The sequence below is a fragment of the Podarcis vaucheri genome (assembly GCF_965113315.1).
Source record: "Podarcis vaucheri genome assembly, chromosome: 15".
In the NCBI taxonomy this organism is placed as follows: Eukaryota; Metazoa; Chordata; class Lepidosauria; order Squamata; family Lacertidae; genus Podarcis; species Podarcis vaucheri.
Window position 1 is genome coordinate 21,869,020 of NC_138753.1, and position 21,204 is coordinate 21,890,223.

The 21,204-nt window shown below is 43.5% G+C and overlaps 1 protein-coding gene across 1 annotated transcript in view; it reads left to right on the forward strand.

Annotated features, from left to right (window-relative positions):
• Positions 1 to 5,631: 5,631 nt before the first annotated feature.
• Positions 5,632 to 21,204, forward strand: part of LOC309519793 (uncharacterized protein) — a 136,455-nt gene continuing 120,882 nt past the window's right edge. The window contains exons 1-5 of the mRNA XM_082200924.1: positions 5,632 to 7,881; positions 15,871 to 15,991; positions 16,811 to 16,898; positions 18,718 to 18,906; positions 19,099 to 19,207. Coding sequence (XP_082057050.1) covers positions 7,782 to 7,881; positions 15,871 to 15,991; positions 16,811 to 16,898; positions 18,718 to 18,906; positions 19,099 to 19,207 — 607 coding nt within the window. The 5' untranslated portion in view covers positions 5,632 to 7,781. The remainder of the gene's footprint in view (positions 7,882 to 15,870; positions 15,992 to 16,810; positions 16,899 to 18,717; positions 18,907 to 19,098; positions 19,208 to 21,204) is intronic.

A 21,204-nucleotide genomic window follows, 5' to 3' on the forward strand; every position in this document is an offset into this window, starting at 1 on the left:
GGTCCCTTTACCTTTAACCCTTTGAAAAGAATAGAACAAGCTGATCATGACTAATGCCATTGTTTCCAAATGGGACAATGTCAAATTGGACATGATAACAGACATTAGAGAATCTCCCAAGCACAGGAGGTGAGTTAAAGAAGTCACCCCACCCCACCCCACCCCCCAGAGCAGCTAGCTCCACCTCTGCACCTGGCTAGTGTTTCCAGGCTGCTCCAAAGGGCCTTCCAGGACCCTTTAAGCCCACCCCAGGCTAACTCTCAGCTACCTTTCTTCCCACCTCCCTGGCCACCAAAGCAAATAGCAGCTTGCCTCACCATGTCATTTATCTTGTTTCAGATAAGCTCATGTGTTACCTGACAATTAAGAAGCAAAGAAAGTGGATATGAACACCCGTAAGGGACAATGGATGCAACTTGCCACCCTCCTATAGCAAGAGTTGGTTGGGATGCAACAGAGCTGTAATTGAGATTCTGATAAGGGAAGGGTACCATTTAGTAAAGCGTTCCCTCAAACAGTGTGAATGATCTGACAAGGGGGAGGAATGCCAGAGTGGAATTAATCGCTACCTGAAAACAATTTCACACTAGACTAAACAGGGGAAAGGTTTTTTTTAAAAAAACCTCAGATGCCTTGTATGGACTGTTTGTAACCCAAGCTTTGGTAATAAAACAAACAAAAAAATACATAATTAACATGAACTGTGACCAAGAGGCTCTCAATAAGTAAAGACAACATTCCAAAGGCAGAAAGTGTGAGGAGCAGGCCTATTCTCGTGATAAACCTTTACTGTAAACGCTGTGGTTGCTCCATAATTTCTCCTCAGTTTCTTTCCTCCGATGAGTTCAAGATGACCCTACCTGTCCATGGACTGTCTCACCAGAGTGGTGCATGCTCTAGTTATTTCCTGCTTGGACTACTGCAGTGCACTCTACATGGGGCTACATTTGAAGGTGACTTGGAAACTGCAATTAATCCAGGATGTGGCAGCCAGACTGGTGGCTGGGAGTGGCTGCCGAGATCATATAACACCAGTCCTGAGAGATCTGCATTGGCTCCCAGTACGTTTCCGAGCACAATTCATAGTGTTGGTGTTGACCTTTAAAGTCCTAAACTGCCTTGGCCCAGTATACCTGAAGATGCGTCTCTACCACCATTGTTCAACCTGGACACTGAGGTCCAGCACCAAGGGCCTTCTGGCAGTTCCCGCACTGTGAGAAGTGAGGTTACAGGGAACCAGGCAGAGGGCCTTCTCGGTAGTGGTGCCTGCCCTGTGGAACACCCACCCATCCGATGTCAAGGCAATAAGCAACTCTCTTACTTTTAAAAGATATCTGGAGGCAGCCCTGTTTTAATGCTGTATTGTGTTTTTAATATTCAGTTGAGAGCCGCCCAGAGTGGCTGGGGAAACCCAGCCAGATGGGCAGGGTATAAATATATTATTATTATTATTATTATTATTATTATTATTATTTAATTAATTATTGTGGTTCTCCCCCTCCTCATTTTATCCCCTCAACAACCCAGTGCGGTATGTTAGGCTAAAAGAGACAGTGACCAATGTCACCCAGCGTGCTCCTTGATCGAGTGGGGATTTGGTCTCTCGGGTTCTCATCCAACACCCTAACCACTAACATGCCACGATACTTTGCATTTTACAGACATCAATGACTCAAGTGGAATGCTGATTGACAGATGACATCCCATGTATTATTTGACAGTGACCTGCTTCTGATATTTCATATTTGACGCCTGCCAAAATCATCAAGAGGTGGAGAAATGTCATTGGAGGAATCATTCCAGCTGACCCTCCACCCTCTGCCTTTGGAAGCCTTACAACACTTGTGAGGAACCTTTGACCCTTCAGATGTTGCTGGATTACAATGCCTGCCATTCCTCGCCATTGGACATGCTTGCTGGGACTGATGGGAGTTATAGGTCAGTAACAGCTGGAGGGCAGAATGTTCCCAGTGCCTGTCTTCCAGGAAACTGTTGCAGGAGCGGGACTGTGAGCAATGTCATGGGATGAACGTCTACCTGAAGGGTAATGTCAAAGGGGCAGCAGCCCTTTGGGAAACCAGGGCCTAGACATCTGATCACACTACTGTAGCTTGATTCTTGGCTAATTTATAGCAGACAAAGCAGCAGGGACTGTTATATCCAGGACCAAGATGAAACTGTTCAAGCTCTCTTGCTATTTTTGCAGCTTCCAGGAGGTCTAATGCTGCCACATATTATCACATTGAAATGTTAGGGGTTTCAAATTTTGTTACATTTGTCGTATGCTGCTATTTTACTGTTGCTGTTACTATGAAATTATTCTTGCAGGTGTTTATTTTGTGGCACATTCTTTTTCCCACTATTGTAAGCCACTTTGAACATAATCATTTGGATGGAAAATGCAACATACAAATAAAACAACAGTGATGATGGTGAGACACCGACAGATTCGAAGATCTCAGTTTATGAAGTGCAATTTCAGAGTCACCTGGAAAATTCTATTTTTGGCTTTGAAATTCAACATTCACCAGGTAAATGGCAAAGCTGAAAATCCCAGCACATAGTAAATATTTTCAAATATTAGTTTCAACTGTTCACATAGATAGCAGGGAATACAAGAAGATGGGGGTTGTAATCTGCTAAATCCTACTGAGAGTAGACCCACTGAAGTTAATGAATCTACATTAGCCATGTCTATTAGTCTCAGTGGATATGCTTGGCATAAGACTTAGTTATGCTCTGCTATGCTATGCTATGCTATGCTATGCTATGCTATGCTATGCTATGCTATGTTATGTTATGTTATGTTATGTTATGTTATGTTATGTTATGTTATGTTATGTTTGTTGTTTGTTTTATGTTACTTCTAGTGATGTGAAACAAATCCTCTGTTTGTAGGAATTTGAAAAAAGGGGGAAATTATCCATAATGATAGGAGGGGGGAATGACAAGAAGGACAGTAACAGTTGTGATCAGATCAGTGAGTCATGAAAAGAAAAAAGCTCTAACTTTAAGAAACAAAGCGTATGCACAAGCATTTTTTAAAAAGCCAATAACAGCACTTTTTTTTTTTTTTTTGCAGGATCGATCAGCTGCACTTCAGTAGTCACAGCTTGCTTCTTCCTTTGGAACAATGCCTGCCATTAAAGGATGCACAAAGTCAGGTGAAGGAGGCAAAGAACTTCTTAAGTGAAAAAGACACCTTGTTTCAGGTTCAGAAAAGGTGAACTGCTCTCCCGGTGTGTGTTTAAAAATGTATTTTTAAAGCCTAGACACTTTCTGATTTTTTAAAAAAATATTGAAAACACTTCATACAGTGTGATCTGCACACCTATTGGACACTGGCTCCTCCTGTGTTCAAAATAAGTTTTAAAAGTTTTAAAAATGTTTTAAAAATGTGAGGAAAGAGAAATGAAACTTCCTCCATTCCTGAGGTCCAACAAGGCCCAAAATGGAAAGCAACCTTTATTATTTAGTATACCACCCTATCTATATCAATAGATATAGATATTTAGCATTGATGGATTCTTCCTTATTTCTTGCACAACGTCTGCCCAGAAGGCTCCCCTCCCCCTCTTTCCCTTTACTTTGACTTGTCCTTTTATTTACAAATATATATAAATAAGCAGAGGGCAAGTTTTTCTTTTTGGCCTTTCACCAAAATACAACAACGCCATGTTCACCTTCCCACCAGGAAAACTGGGGAAGGGCGGGGGGGGGGGAGAAGGAGAGAGTCAATGAATCAAACTTCCAATAACTGTATGGAGTAGCTACAATTTATGCATGCAAGGTAGAGGGATCTTGGAGGGAGAGAAGGAAAGAACCTGGCTGTGAGTAATGATGAGGCCGAGGGTATCTCTTGCAAATAAATTCTGTTGCCGTTGCGTGTTCAGCGCCTGGGCAGTGCATGGGAGGGGGTGGTATTCCGTGCCAAATGTGTGTATATAAAACGCTTCCCATCTTTCAATTAGATTCCTGATGGGATCTGACCAGCCTTAAGTTTTGCCTCCTGGCAGAACGGACACATTGGCTTCATTCATCCTGCCCTGTGAATAACGCAGCCTCCAACGAGGCTGTAAATCATTTTAATGGGATCCTCAGATTCAGATATTAGGAGCTTCTAATTTATCGCTGCTTTAGGATGAAAGGGTGGAGGAATCATTACTGAGCACCTCGGATGGGCGACGTGCAGCCCTTTTAATGTAACATTGGGAGTCTTTGATAAATCATCTGCCACATAGTATATTTTAAGCCTGCCACCCTCCTCTCTCCCTCCCTCCAATACTTCCCCATCCTTTGGCCTCTCTACTACCCACTAAAGGGTGACCTCTTGATTTCAAATCATACTTCCATGTAACTGCTTTATATAAATTGGAAAAAAGGAAGCAAATAATTTGTGACTTTTTCCTAACTTGGTCATTGCCACTGCTGCTTTGATGGTTCAAGAGGGTGTTTAAGAAAATAAGAAGAGCCTGGCTGGTGGATCTGGCCACTGGTCCATCTAGTGCAGCATACTGTTCCCACAGTAGCTCCCCAGATGCCAGAAACCTGCAAGCAGGACCCGAACACAAGACCACCCTCCCTTTATGCAGTTTCCAGCAGTTGGGATTCAGAAGCAAATAGCCTCTGACTGTGATGGCAAATCATAGTCATCATAGAATTGTAGAGTTGGAATGAACCATGAGAGTCACCTAGTCCAACCCCCTGTAATACAGGAATCCTTTGTCCAATGTGGGGTTCAGACTCACAACTCTGAAATTAAGAGTCTTATGCCTAATAGTCATCAATAGCTTTCTCCTCCATAAATTTGTCTGATCCTCTTTTAAAGCTGTCTGTTGGTGGCCATCAGTGCCTGCTGCGGGAGACAGTTCCACAGTTTTTCATAGGATGCTTACTGAAGCTTTTGGAAGAACTGGAGGAGAAGATGCATTTTTCTTGCTATGCATAACACCCAAGTCAGATATGGATCTTATCTGTGATGTTTGATTCTGCAATGGCCCGTTCATACATGGAAGACGTTGCTTGATGCTGGAGTCATGGAGTGATTAATGTACTTGTTTGAACCAACACAAATCAGACCAGTGGGCCATTGAGCCCAGTGTAGTGCCATCTGACTAGCTGCAACTCTCTAGGGCATGTGAGGGGAACCAGATGTTCTCAGGTTACAGCTCCGATCATCCCTGACCGTTGGCCATGCTAGCTGCAGCTGATGAGAAATAATGGCCAACTATACCAGGAGGACCATGGGTTTGACATCCCTGCTCTGAACTGTGAACTGTCTAGCTCAGGAAATGTCCTGTGTGTGATCCTTCTCCTCCATTGTTGGACAAATGTCACCCACAGTACAGGGGCGTAACTAGCTGCTGATCCAGCACCCGGAGCAGTGGGTGTGGGACGATCTGCCCATGGGGGCACCACAGCGATATACGCACGGAGGCGCTGTGACAATCCATCCAGGGGGGCACTGCGGTAAGCTGTCCATGGAGTCCGCCTGGCGGACGCAAGCCCCACGCTGCCATTTCAGGCAGGGTGGGGCCCCGAGCCACCGCATCACTCCCAGGAGAGACGTGTGGCTCGGGTGCTCTGCAGGCCAAGCCCCACAGTAAGTGCAGTCCCCCGCGGTGTGCCACCTGGGGTGGCCTGCACCCCCCTTCCTACGCCCCTGCCACAGTGTGATAAATGCTTGCATCCTGATGCCATTCTTTTTGCTTTAAAACATTTGCCCATAGTGTAATTGTGAAATTTGGATTGTGGCTCTCTGGCATTCATCTGCTACTGTTTTGGTGATTGATGAACCATCTTTTAAGTTCAATCTGCTGCCTATGATGAGTCAGAGAGAGAAAGATAATATAACAAATGGCTGTTTACCTCAACAGCTTTAGAAATCTCAGAGCTCCTAGTCCTTCCACTGCTAGTAAAAGGGAACTCCTCATTTCTCCCTTGTCACCTCATTCTCACCTCTCTGCTAGTTTCTGTTTATGCTTAATTTTAATTAATTAATTTACTGCAGTTATATTCCACCTTTTCCTGCAAGGAGCTTAAGATGGTACATGCTTCTTCCCATCCTCATTTAATCCCTGCAACAATCCTGTGAGATAGGTTACGCTTAAAGGCAGTTACTGGCCCAAGGTCACCCAGTGAGCTTTATGACACTCTTTGCACTATCCCACACGGGCTCTCTGTGAAGTGGTCCATGCTTCAAGTTTGTCATTTGTGTCAGCGTTTATGTTATTATTATTTTTTCAGTCCTCGGCCATGACCAACCCCATGCAGTTCACAGGCAGGGTTGTTCACAACTGAAGTGTAAGTCCATTGTGTAAGTCTCCCTTGAACCATTACATACATGTGCCACCTTACCTTCAAGTGGCTCCACCCTGCTTCCCAAATGTCATTCAAGTTTAGTTATAGACAGGGCTTTTCTTCAGCCAGAACTTGCCAGAACTCAGTTCTGGCACCTCTCACATGGGTGCCATTGCTATTTTAACAAGGTAGGAGTTTATGGTGAGTTCCTGCATCTCTTTTTCTAGGAAAATAGCACTGGTCATGGAGAAAATGATTGCATTGTGGTAAACAGTTTCAAGGGTCTTAGGGTGGTTGTGGAGAACCAATTAAATATTAATAAAGGCAATTTGCTCCCAGAAAACCATCTCTCTCTTTCCCTGCCCCCTTGCCCATCACACTGGGATGCCTGGAAGGAGATTAGCACACCCTCAAACTTTTGTCCTAGATATTGAGAGAATGCTACCCACTTACAGTGCAAAGCGTACAGCATGTAACATCCCCATCCATCTACTCCACTCACCACTGGTTATCAAGGCCCAGAGCACTCAAAGAAAACATATAATCTTCACAGGCTTGGGAATACAATACATGTATTTTATTGGTCTAACCTTGTTGTTGAGAGAGTTCTGTCCATTTAGCTATGAATAATTCAGCCTGAAACAGGGTTTATTGAAGGGTGCTGTCCAAAATGCACTAGTTAAGGCTTTGGCAGTGTTTTCCATTATAAATTCCCTCTATAGAGCAGGTTTTATCGCTCCATTACTAAATGGAATGGGGGAAAAGAATCTCCCTGGGTCAGAATACAGTACACAAAGGCCCTGCAGCTAAGCAAAGCATCTCTGGGTCTTCTGATTTTATGTTGTATCATAAATACCAGTCCCTCTATATTTTTTACAACTTAGCCCCATCCATGCTTACTCTGAAGTAGGGATGAGGAAATAGGCATTTTTGTTTTCTCCCACTTTCTCATTTTTCCCAATCTTCAGTGCAGCTCTCCACATTTCCACATCAGTTTGTGTTGCTTTTCAAAGTCTTTATGAAAATTCACCAGTGTTTTAGTGCAAATTTCTCCCAATGTACACATTTTTGTATTCAGCTTTGCCTAATATGCCATTTTTTGCAAAGCAATTTCCCCATGTGCAATCGATTTTTGTTAGTAATTTTCATTGATAGATGCATTCATGTGCACACTTTATTCTAAGATATTCACTTTTGCACACATTTGTTTGCTTGAGAACTGCATTGCAAAATTCCGAAATGTGTGAATTTCAAAAGATGGCTGTTCACATCTTGTTTCAAAAAGTGTGAATCAGGTAAGTTTGCCTTTAAGTGTGAAGTGTATCACATTTCTCCTCCATGCCTGCTCTGAGTAAGAGTTACCATAAGAGCAATCTAATCTCCCCTGTTGCACAGGATAACGGTGTGTGTGTGGATTGAACAGAGGTTCTCTTCCACTTAGGAACCGGCCTCCTGCCAACTGCTGCCAATGGGATTATGCAATGGAAGGGGCTTGGGATCCCAGGGAGCTTGAGCCAGTCTCACAGCCATTAATGTCCAACACTGGGTCTGATACAAACCTGATGGTTGCACCAGCATCAAGTTTGTGCAAGGATTGCTTCTGATTGCCGCCCCCCCCGCGCGCTCAAGTTTCCACCATTGACAAGAACAGCAGGGCAATGCATGCAGTAGTAGCACAGTCTGAATTGTGTCCTAAGTTCAGATTTGCTCACATCCTCCCCCCTCCATTGCTTCTTCCTGAGATCTTAAAGAATGATAGAACTGTAGAATTGGAAGACACCCAAAGGGTCCAACACCCTGCAGTGCAGGAATCACAGCTATTATCATCGCTGTTATTAACATTGTCATGACTGGGGTTGAGCTCCTTTTTGCTGACTTTTGCCACTAGTACCAATACGTTGTAGGAAGTGGGAAGGAGGAGAAGGGTAAGAGAGGGTTGGGAGCTGGAGCCTCACCTCAGACTGGGTTTGCTGCTGCTGCTGTTCCCCACTCCTCATTTCATGCCTCTTTCACCATGCAGGCTCTCTGGGAAAATGGACTGCTGGCTGCCTTCATGTTATCTCCCCAAAACAAGAACCTCTTCCTGTTTCTGGTGAAGGACTTCCTCCTCCCTCTTCCCACCTACACCTGTGCAGAATAAACCTTAGTGTGATGACAGTCTTGCACAAATATAGATATAGGAAGATATATATCCCCCTGTTCTTTCCATCTCAATCAACTGTTGTACTGTCAGACTTCTGTATCTCTTGATGTTGACTTTCCTTGAACAACAAATTACGGCCTCTTCACCTTATGTCCTTACAGCTTCATATAATGAATTCTTACAGCATTACATTGACATAGATTCTTTGCACTGCCTAGCCCCAATTCCTTTGAGTTCTCTTCCAGAAATTGTGCTCTGATTCACTAAATCTTTAGTGTAATCATCCTGCCGATGCTCTCAAATAGCAGCACCAAACTGAAATCCCTTATTGCTTTGCATTTCATCTCTTTATTTACCCCCTGAGCAATGCACAAAACACACTTCCTAATCCTCTCCTTTTATCCCCTATGTGCCTTTCTATGATACCGCACACAGCAGAATCTGCAAGGTAATGTCACTTGTTGATGTGGTTTTAAGTCAGGCTGTGGGGGCATAGGGGACACACAAGTGGAAAAGATGCTAATAGGCCATGGGCAGGGCAATGGATCCTGGACATGATGCTTGCAAGTAGCCTATCAAGGATCCAGTAAGAGGTATTTGGCCTTTCCAGCTTCTCTGTTCACACTATACCTATACTAAGGCAGAACGAAAACAATTCCAAATATTTTCTGAATGTTATTCTTTTTTTTGACTGCTGCTCATCCTTATTTTAACCACCACCACCTCCACCACTTATTCAGAACTTCTTACAGAGATGTTCCCATATTCATCTTAAATAGCTTTCAGATGCCCTCATTAGTCTTCATGAATGCAGCATAATGTAGCCAAATGTGACTGGCTACATACCATTGTGACATTATCCCACTCATTGCATAGTCCCTGGTAGGAATTAGTCACCCTTGTATTTCATCCAGGAAGGAGGGAATTTCCATCCCACCAAAATTGCTATGTATCTTTGGCTCAGAAATTCAGACTGGTGAATATTCAGCACAGCTCAAGCTGAGACTCTTTCATCAGAGTCTCCTTTTTCATTAATTGTGCAGCAGTAACAATTATGTAATCAACTGATTTTTGCTTAAATCATTGCATGTACCGTGGACCTCGTAAACAAGGATATGTTTATATACCATGTCCTCCAAGGAGCTCAAGGTAGTGCATATGATTCTCCCAATTTTACCCCACAACACCCCTGTGTGGTAGGTTAAGCTGAGAGGCAGTGATTGGCCCAAGGTCACCCAGTGAGCTTCATGGCTAAGTGGGGATTCAAAGCCTGGTCTCCCAGGTCCAGCACTTGAAGCACTAGACCACACTGGCTAAATATATGTTCTACTGACTCTATAATCTGTTAGTGTAATTCTGCAAAAATTGTTGAGGGAAAGGATTAGCATGCACAAAGGGTGTTCAAAATAAAACTAGGGTGTACTATACTTTACTGCTTTTAACCGAGCAAATGAGAATCTATAAGGGTAAAGCAAATGACACAGCTTTCAATTTTCCTGGAACAGAGGCTGAGTGTGGATTGCGTGGGCTGGGCTGAAATGTGCTTGCATGTATGCAATAGGTCATGCCACCAGCTCTGATTGCCGTCAGCTTCCACCCCACCATCCTTGTCACCAATGCGAAGCTTGCTTCGATGGTGAATGGTGCTAAAATAGCATTGGCGCTGTTTGTGCCTGTCCCCAAATGTGTCTGAGGCATCATTGTCGGGGAGATGTCATTATCTTGTCAGATCTGCCTTCTTCCCGAGGTGTTAACATCGCTCTGGAAGGCTAAAATTACAGGGTGCAGCACCAGTCAGAAGCCCGTACAAAAGATGCAAATGACTTCGTCTTGCATCCAAAGGGATTGGCAAGCAAGTTGCTTCTTGTATTCCCCGGGTGGGGGTGAAGAGTTGAAAAAAGGAGAATTGAAACTGCATTACTATTGCTAATCCAAAAGTAAGATGCTATAATGATTGGGGTGGAGTAGAGTTTCAAGCCACAGCATTACCTTACTGTACATGAATAATAACCTAAAATATAGACAAGGAAGGAAGGAAGGATGCTGGATAGTTAAAGGAAGAGTTATGGTAGGATCCTGTGGATCTGACAGAACTAGAGTAGAACCTGGCATGTATTGGATCAGGCCTGGCAAAGCCAATCTGGTACAATAAGGCAGAAAAGTATTTGAGAAGTATGCAGATCTGCATCACTAGTTGTTCCAGAACTCAGCTGTCCTGAGTTAGCAAAATGATGCTGTCTGGTTGGCAAATCTGCATCCCCCACCCTATAAAAGCCACAGGTGTTCTCCAACTGCTAGCTAGCTGTTGAGGAGGAGGGGTAGGGAAACTATATCAGTGAATTTGGCTGGCTGCCTCTCTTTAACACTGTGTTGATAAAGATTTAATTGGCAATTCTTGTCTGTAATGTAAGATAATTGCAGATATTCCCAGGAATTGTTTATAGGGTGGAAGGAAACAGATGCATCTGAGATGTATTGGAAGAGTTTAATTAAAGACTTTATAAAAGTGCAACAGATGGCATCCTTGTTAGCTGAGGGGGCAGGTGGCAGAGGCCTTTGGTGGCATCTCAGAGTCTTGAAGGAGGGTGTTCTCTTCCCTGCTGAGCTCATGTGTTCCTTTCAGAAGTCTCTGTTCAGTTGGCACGTGTGTATTTTGTACTCTCCAGAATTTTTCACAGATGAAAATGGGCAGACTTTTGTATTATTGCAATCAGCCCATTTTCACATCAAGCAGCCCAGTTCCAACCTTTTCTTTATTCTTATTACTGAAGGATTTTATCTTGTCTGATGTAATTGCAAAAGCTGCTTCTGGACAGGGTTTTAGTGAACTTGAACATAGCATATCCTTCTGCATTGTGGAGATCAGAACAGGGAAACTTCTGTGCATGGCCTAAGTGCCATATCTGAGCTAATCAGAGCTGAGGAAGGTACCAGATCAAATATGAAGCCTTTTATAGCCCTTCCTGTCCAATGGGCAACCGATGTGGCCAGAGCCAGGCCAGAGCCCCAGAATTCTTTCAGCTGAGAAGATGATCCAAGCTGCAGATCTTCTAGTTTACTGTATGGGGTCACTATGCAGAGGTTCCCCATTCTAGCCCAGGCACTTGCTGATGCTAAGCATAGAGTCCGCCTGAGTCTGACAGTGCTAAGTCATGACCTGCTAGCCTGTCCTCACCCTTTCTATTTTCTGCTCTCTGATCCTGATGACTTTTGGTTGTGACTTGCTCATTGGCTCTGGCCACTGGCCTGTCCCGAAAGCTGCCTCATCTTAGGTTACTTCCCGTGGCCTAGCCTCAGACCCTCCAGCCAAAGAGTTTGTTGCTGTTATACCAGTTTGACTGGTATAATATTGACTAGTTGTGTGCCCTTGCAATAGAGGCTGGTCCATTACGGTGATGTGTTCCACAAAGCTCAGTCAACTCTCACCTGCCTGCCTCCTTACAACAAGTCAGGGATGTAGTTCAGCCTGCCACTGGCTTTGATGGTCTCCTTGCTTTCCACCCTACCAGTGTTAATGCCCTCCAGCCACCTATCTTCCAAACTTTATATTCCATATCAATGATTCCCAAACTAGGCAGTATTGGCCTCTGGGGGGACATTACCTTGGGGGGTGCCGAAAGGCAGAGGAGCCCTGGAGGTGTCAATGACTACCAGACTTTGAAAAGCTGGTATCCCTGCATAAAGTTTATCCATTTTATTGAACTAATTATACTAAATAGTTTTAATTTTGAGTAAATATACAATTAATCATTACTGTTTTAAATTTTATTGTGTTCTTATCTTCTTTAGTGTGTGGTGCAAACTCCTATTTGGAATAATGCTTTTTATAAAGTAGGGGGCTCTGGAGATGAATATATGGAACCAAGGGAGCAGTGGTCCACAAAAGTTTAGGACTCACCATTCTATATGCTACTTTAATATACAGGAGTGCAGTCCACCCTTGCCTCTGGCCATCCTAGCTAGCTCTCTGCCTCCAAGTGCAATTCCAGCAAGCTGGATGTGCCAGGGGGAGCTCACAGGAAGGACATGATGAATGTGCCTACCCTGCCTTAGTCAGATATACACTGCTTCTGAACATGGAGGTTTAATTGTTGCAGTTGTGGACAATGAGCGGTATTCAATAAATCTTTGCTCAGAGTAGGCCCATTGAAATTGATCAACATGGTTACATTAGGACCATTTATTTCAACAGGTTTACTCTGAGTAAAACTGAGTTGACTACATTGTCATTGCTTTTGTTTGTTGTTTTGTTATGTGATATCCGTTATAATTTTGGGAAATTGACTACTACCCAATAGCCTTTAGCAGGCCTGAATTCTGTGGCTTTGCCTAATTTAGCAGCAGATCACATTGGGATTTTAAAACAATCCACAGGCCGTCACAATTTGGGGCTGCTTTTGAAGGGCCTGCATTTTGCCAGTGCCTCTGCTGTGCCTTTTTGAATTCTGGGGTCATCCTTACAACGTTGACCTCGGGGAGGGGGGGTTGTCATCTTTTTCTGCTGCTCGGTGTTCATTTCACTTCAGGCTCTTTTGGAAAGTGATTACCCAGGAGAGATTTGGTTACACGTTTGGCTCCGGCAAAGGAAACATCAGTTGCTGGGGCAGCAAGAGAACTTGGCAGTTTTTTGCATGGGTTTTGGGTTTCTCCCATGCCAGGCAGAGCCAGCTTTCCCTGGATCTGATGGCTGAACTTTGGAGCTGGTTCCTTTGGTTTTCTGCCCTTGCTTTCTTCTCAAGAGGTATGTTTAATTTTTCTTAATGTGCTCATTCTCTCCTTCATCACTGTCACCTAAATTGCTGCATACGCACCATACAATTAAAGCACACACACCCCAAATCCTGGGAGCTGTAATTTACCCATAGTAAAGCTGTAGTTTCCATCACCTTAACAAACTACAATTCCCAGGATGTGGAAGAGTTGTAGTTTGCTGTAAATATATGGTGTGCATATGCAGTCTTTGTTTTTGTTTTTCTAAAAAGAAGATTTGAGGGAACATTCTGTCCTCCGTTCCTTAAGCCTGGACAAGACCCTGAGTCGAGAATCTTTTACATGGCTTGTTGGCATTTTTGGTGGTGGTGGTTGTTTTAAAAATAGAGATTTTTTAAAAAAAATAATTCAGAAGAGAAAAGTAGTGCATACTCATTAATCATAAAATTTAAAAATAAGACTTCGCTAAGGGGAACAATGAATACAGTTTTACATCATAATTCAAGAAGGAAATAAAAATCACCCATCTTTTGGCAAATTTGTTTTCATTCAATGCATTTTCTCTTGTTCAGTATGTTTAAATAGTGAGATGCTTCTGTTGTCCCTGCCCCTTCCTTACATGGTATGGATAAGCCCACCATGTCTTAAAAGTGCATTTCCCCCTACCCCCCCAAAAAAAGCCTGGGAACTGTAGTTTGTTAAGGGTGCTTGCAATTATGACTCAGGGGTTACACTTCCCAGGATTCTTTGGGTGGGGTGTGCTTTAAATGCCCTTTAAATGTATGGTGTAAATATAGCATTAATTTCTGTGCATGCTTAGTAAATTTCTGGCAGTGGAACAATCCTGCCCCTTTTTGCTCTGCTCTATTCTGTTTGCATGTTTGAAAGAAAAGTCCATTTCTGAAAGAACAATCTGGCCCATGCTGCCGGCATCAAACATCTCCACCATTTGTCGGGCTGCTTGCCTAATAAGCAAATAATGAATACATGTGCCGAGAGTCAAGTCCTCCAAAAGGCATAGCACCAGGCACAGTTACAGAGGGATTGTGGGCCAGACCTTCATTAGATTGAAACTAATGGGCTCTCACTGGCTGAGCTCTGGAAATGATGTTGGGACACAGAAAAGAAGCATTTTAGTGTCAAGTGCTCACACTAAAATCTTTAGACCTTGAGTTCAGGAAGCCCATTTCCTAATACAAACTGTTGATTCGTGAATTCCACTCTTTCAAAAGGGCGTTTGTTTGTTTTTGTTACAAAGGAGCTTGTGGTATGATCTTCATTTTGCCCAAAGGGAACTGTCCAGTATACCTGAAGGAGCGTCTCCACCCCTATCGCTCTGCCCGGACACTGAGGTCCAGTGCCGAGGGCCTTCTGGCGGTTCCCCCACTGGGAGAAGCCAGGTTACAGGGAACCAGGCAGAGGGCCTTCTCAGTAGTGGCACCCGCCCTGTGGAGCACCCAGCCATCAGATGTCAAATAGATAAACAACTACCAGACTTTTAGAAGACATCTGAAGACAGCCTTGTTTTGGGAAGCTTTTAATGTTTAACAGACTATTATATTTTAATATTTTGTTGGAAGCCACCCAGAGTGGCTGGGGAAACCCAGCCAGATGGGCAGTGTATAAATAAACATTATTATTATTACTATTATTATTATTACTATTATTATTATTACTATTATTATTATTACTATTATTATTATTACTACTATTATTATTATTATTATTAAAGTTGCATTGAAGTCTCTTGGAAGCAGGTGTCAGTTTTCCCCCTGAAGGGAGCCATATTTCTGGATTCTCAGGTTGGCTTCTGCTCTTCTGTTAGGCAGAGCTGGATTTGTGGCCAGCTCCAGAATCCCTCCTTGATAGCAAGATTGTGTCCTGGGATGTGATAAAATTGCCTCTGGACATGTGTTGAGTGCCTTTCGCGAAGCCACGCTGTGAACCTCCCCATTGCTAGGATTGCTGGTAGATCTCCCAGGCCATGTCTTTCAGACATTGAGTCGTAACACCATTCTTCTGACCTTCTGAACTGAGAGGATTGTGGCATACAGGGCCAAACTAAGACCTGGGAGACAAGTGTTCAAATCCCCACTAAGCCATGAAACTCACTGGGTGACCTTGGACTGGTCACTGCCTGACACCCTGAAATACTACACAAGGTTGTTGTGGGGATTAAATGAGGAGAGTGAGAACCATGTACACCACCCTGAGCTCCTTGAAGAAAAAGAGGGGCAATTTATTTATTTATTGCATTTATATCCCGCCTTTCCTCCATCATGAAACCCAAGACAGCTTACATGGGGTATATAGTGGTTAGAGTGTTGTACTAGGATTTGGGAGACCAGGGTTCAAATACTCACTCGGTCATGTAGCTCACTTGGTGACTTTGGGTCAGTCACTCACTCTCAGCTTAACCAACCTCACAGGGTTGTTGGGGGGATAAAAGGGGGAGGAGAAGAACGATGTAGGTCACCTTGAGATCTTTGGAGGAAAGGTGGACTATAAAAGTGATAGACAGACAGACAGACAGACAGACACACAGACAGATGTGGTCCCCAGTTGCTCTCCAATCCAGGTACTGATCCAGACCTGCTTAGCTTTAGCAACGTGGTGGCCTCACATACCTTCAGACAATTTCTGTTGGGAAGCTAGATCTAGTATCCTGGCTCTGCTGTGCTTGCCATCTCCAGGGACCATTTTCTTCTTTCTTGCAGGAACTCTCTCTCTTTCCATGAGTGATGAAGATATAATCTGTAAGAGTCGGTGCCTCATTAACTGCTCAAAAGGATACTACCACACCTCTGGCAACTGCCTTGAGTGTCCTGTTGGATTCTTGTAAGGGAGCACCTTAGGCCAGTGATTTTGTGTGTGTGTGTTACACAATGAAACTAGAAATGAATAAAGGGATCCCAGAGAAGCTTCGGTTTGTTTCTGTGCTTAGAAGAGGCTAGTAGGGAGGTGGCACTTTACAGAGGTTTCCAGGGGAAAAGGAAAAGGAAGTAGGGCTCTGTCCCGAGGTCCATGCAAACTATAATTCATTATTGGGGAATCCATAAAGGGAGGGAGGGGAGGGACAGTGGAGAAGCAGGATAGTAAGGGACAATATTTCGGAATTGGGTGAAGGATGGATTTAAAATGGGATGAAAGTGTTAGAAAGAAGGACCTTGGAAGATTTTGCAGATCATGGGGATGGAGAAGAAATTTGATTTAGTATGCCTTTAAAGCCAAATATATCAAAGCCACACTGTCTGAAACAATATGCAACCTAGAACACAGCTATCCTTTGAAATTCTCACTTACCTAAATTTTCTGCTGCAGTTCTGCAGCCAGTGTTTGCCAAAATGCACACGCAAAGTTAAAGCATGCATAAAAATGTATGTATCGGTGAAAGTAACATACAAAATACCTTATATCAGGGAAATGGCTTGCAAGAAATGTGTACTTTAGTTAAAACTACCTACTGAGCCTAAAAAGCTACATTCCTGTGGGTGAACTGGAAGAAAACCTTCACTTTGAGTCCCACTATAGGGTGATAGTATGAGAGTCAGCCTATTAGGTCTAATTGAGGTTCAGCTGAGGCTTAGCCCTTGCTGTGTGAAACTCACAAGGAGCCATGGTCAGTTGGACTCAAACTTTTGTTGCTTTGCTTTGCAGCTGCCCAGGAGGTCAGATAGCCCCACGCTTATGCCCCATAGGAACCTATAATCAACTTACAGCTCAGGAAGATATTGCATCCTGCCAGGTAAATGAAACAGGATGGGAAAAGGGAGAGTATGGAGAGAGTCAGTAGCTAAAATGGGGTTTCTGTTCATACTCAGAGGGTGCTCAATTGCTGAATCCTTCTTGTTTCTTCAAACAATAAGGCAGGGAGTCCCACCCACCATAGGCGTAGCCAGGCTTTATTTTAGGAGGGCAGAACTGAGTTATCTGTGACACAACTGGTCAGTTAAGTATTTAGCAGCTGATTTTTGAAATAAAATTTAAAGGCTGGAATCTCTCTCTCTTTCTCTCCCCCCCCCATGTGTGTTGAGGAGCCCACAGCGTACCCAGGAGTAGAGCGGGAGACAGATCTCATGCAGTTTATCATGGGTTGCGGGGGCAGGTAGAGCAGAAAGTAAAACCTGTCAGCTGGGATAGTGCTCTGCTGATTATTGCAGCTAACATGAGGGAGCAACTATGTGAAGTGGCATTGCTGAAGGGCCTAGACATTCCTGTAATGAGGCTCTATAGATTGTCAGGGCCATCTTCAAAACATATAGAGCCAGCTGGAGGCTGTTGTAAACTCAGGGGCTGGTAACACAGGCTCCTGTCCAGATCCATTCTTACCTCCCTTCTAAATGTACTTGGCATAGAAGATAGCGGTCTGTAAGTTAAAAAATGCAACTTTCATCATCCGGGTATCAAAATCTCCGCCATTAGATGTTCTGAATTAAAATAATATGTTCAGTTGTTCTCCCTCTGCCAGGCAAAACATGGGGCGTGTTCCCAAATCCTGTGATTAACACATCTCTGCAGTGCTATTTAAGAGAAATTACTCTTTCATCAGCTGCTCGAACTGACGTGAGCCCAAAAGAATATTATGGGATTGTTTCTGATGTGTTTGGGTTGTTTTCTAACCTCTTGGGCATTGCAAAATGTGAGCTCCAGTTTTTCTGCTTTTGACTTTCTTTCTTTCCCTCTTAAATATTCCTGGTGCCAAGTAAGCTCCCACAAAACACCCCTGCTTCCATCTTCTGCCAGAATAAAATAAAAAGAGTTCACTGAGTTTATCCTTCTCTCTAATACAGAGTATATGTCAACAGAGTGCATTCTATAACACCAGCAGTACCAGTGAAAAATCCCACCTCTATATTATGACATGTCAATAATCATCAAGCCATGGCAAGGCTAACTGGGGTTTCATTTATTCATCTTTATCCTGTTCCCAGACAGGTTGGGTGGGTGGGGGGTCAGTCCTTTTGGTTTCCTGGTCCAGAGTTGTTTAGGTTTTATATGTAAGTAACTTGACCTTAAAAGTGGCTTGGCGACCAGTGTAGATCCTTTAGCATTGGTGTGATAATGTACCCACTGCTCACAACCCAGACCACAATATGCAGCACCAACTGAAGCCCCTGGACCAGCCACAAGGGAAGGTCCACATACTGTGCATTGCAGTAGTCTAAACATGAGTTTACCAGTGTATGAGTTACAGTGGCCTGGCTATCCTTTTCCAGGAATAGCACAATTGATGCACCAGCTGAAGTGGTGCTAATGGCTTTGCCCTTGGAGTTCACGTGAGTCCACCACACATGAGTTGGATCTAAAAAGTTGCCAAAAGATCTGGCACATGAAGCAAGAAGAGATCACAAAATGGAAGCAAAAATGTTGGTGTTATAAAGGGCAAATGCTTGTTCATGAGTTGTGTCACAGATACCCAGACATTTGGCTGCTAGTGAAATGTTATTCATAAAGATCTTGGTTCCAGTAATGGCCAATTGGGAATGCAGCATTTCTGTGACTCTTTTGGGGACACCATTCCACTTAACAGCACACCTCTTAATGGTTCATAACTTCCTTGGCAGGCCTGCCCAGATGGTTACATCAGCTTGGGCACCCGAGCTGGGTGCCAGGTGTGTCCAGATGGCTACCGGTGTGATCCACAGATGGGTCTACAGCGAAAGTGCATCCCTGGTCAGTATTCGCCTGCTGGAGAGATGGAGTGTCAGGAATGCCCTAAAGGATATGTCTGCCCCGATGGACAGGAGATACAGGTATAGAGTATCACACCTAATGCTAGCTGAGTTCATACATACATAGTTTTTTTAATGTCCCTCTTAACTCTATTTTTGGTTGCAAATTTATTTTGTTTGTGTATTAAGGATCAATTGGGCTTTTGTTGTATGGTTAATTTTGTGTTGGGGAAAGGCACCCTCATCAAATTGTTCTCTGTTTTCTCTCCTCAGCATTGCCCAGGTGGCCACGAGCCCAATCCTGGCCATACCTTTTGCAGAGCCTGCTTCCCTGGCTTTTTCTCTATGGAAGGAAGTCCAGAGTGCCAGCCTTGTCCAACAGGTAGGCTGTTCTTCTGAGCCACCTTGGATGCAAAACACAGACAGGCCCTGGATCAATAGTAACTCTCTGCTTTTGCTTCCAAGCCCTTGAAATAGTTCTTATTAAAGCAGTGGCTCAGTGACAGTCCTGGGGCAGTAGAGTTGTGAAGATATTTCAGCAGCAATTAGGTTTCATTTGCTCCATGTTGATCCCAAGAGAGCAAGACAATACTGTGTGACAAAGAGGTAATCTTCCCTTTCTTTTTCATAGTAAACAGTGCAGTGATATGAGATAAAAGCCCTGTCCTTATATCATCGACTGGATAGGAGGCCACACACTCACTATTTAGGCAGGTTTCTGCTTTGGTATATGAGTTAACACAATAAATGCTATTCAATATTTAGACAGGATGAATCAGCCAGAGATGCTAAAGTCCCTGGTTGTTTTTCTATGGATGGTGCCTCTCATATTCTGCCAAAGACTCAGAGAAAGTGATTTCTGGCAACCCAGAGAGAGATGTGAGGCTTAGGGAAAAAATGAGGACTTGAGCATATTAAAAAGTGTGTGTGAATACACCCTGGTTTGACATGCCATAATCATTAATAACTTTGTGTGCTCTGATCTGGGGCTCCAGATTTTGGCACGATTAATGCACTTTGCAATTAAAAAGAAATGAAGCTTCATATCCCCAGTCAGCTCCTGATGTCCATCTCAGGAGTTACCCAGTAAAATAGCTTTGAGTTGCTTAACAGTGTAAGGAATAAATGTTTGGGGGGAAAGGTCTTTGAGTCTGTTTCACATCTCTCTGTGTGTCTTCAGCAGATGCTGAAGTGGAATTCTGTGTGACTTCAACTTATTGATTTGTAATAACCTCAGCTTGGGAGAATCTGTGGGTCAGGCCAGCCCACCTGAATGGGGGAGGGCTTGCCTGAATGACTTTCAGGTCCTTTACAGCCCTACATTTCTTTGACTTGAAGCAACTTGGCAGGCTCAACTTTTTAAGTCTTCAGGAAAGCTGAAAGTAAAGCCTGGGAGATTAGATGTGCTCCACCAGTAAATAAGTGAATTCTCAATTGTCCTCCATAAGCCATTTAAAGAGCTCCTTGCTCTTAACTACTGCACACCTCCCCCTGCTTGATATTCCAGAGACGTCTTGATAATCCCATCCTCAGGATATCGCTAGCCTGTCATTGTGGGAATGATCGGGGTGTTGCAAATTCATCACTGTGACATTAGCGCTGAACCAAATATGACAGGAGGATGGGCAGAGGGGAGCTCAGACCTTTGTTTTAAAAAGCAACAATTGCCTTTGAGAATTATGAAAGCGTAGAATGTTATTAGAGATGATTAATTGGCTGAAATGGCTCAGAAAATTACAGAGAAAGACAAGCAACCAGAATTAGACGTTGCTTCCCACTGCACACTGTCTCTCAGCATAAAATCGGGCTGGAAGGGAATCAAATATCTGAAATAATTCATGCTGGAAATTTATTTCCCTCTGGAGATGGGAGAAGAGTTATCTGTGAAAATCACCAAAGCACTTTTTATGGGGAGAAGATGGGAAGCAAATGTATGTGGCTTACCCTTGTGAGTTTTGATAGATAGATAGAAAGATAGATAGATAGATAGATAGATAGACAGACAGACAGACAGACAGACAGACAGACAGATGATAGATAGACAGACAGACAGACTATGAAATTCATATTACATTAAGACTGCATTCTTCTCCAACGCACCCATAGGCAAGGCTTTCTCTGCCAAATTATATGAAAGCACTTGCAAACAGGCTGGTAGTGTGATCTGAACAACTACCCAAAATCAAAGGAGTTTTCTTTTTTTGCAAATTGTATGAACTAGAACCCATAAATGCACAGCAGAGATAACTGCAAGGCTTCAGTGCTGCCTGCTTCCCAGGCATATTAGGAATGGTTGTTGGCATGTAAAAATACTCAGCGGCACTTCAGGCATCACCAATGGCTTTTTATTTTTTTACTCTCGTCAAGGTGAGTTGACTA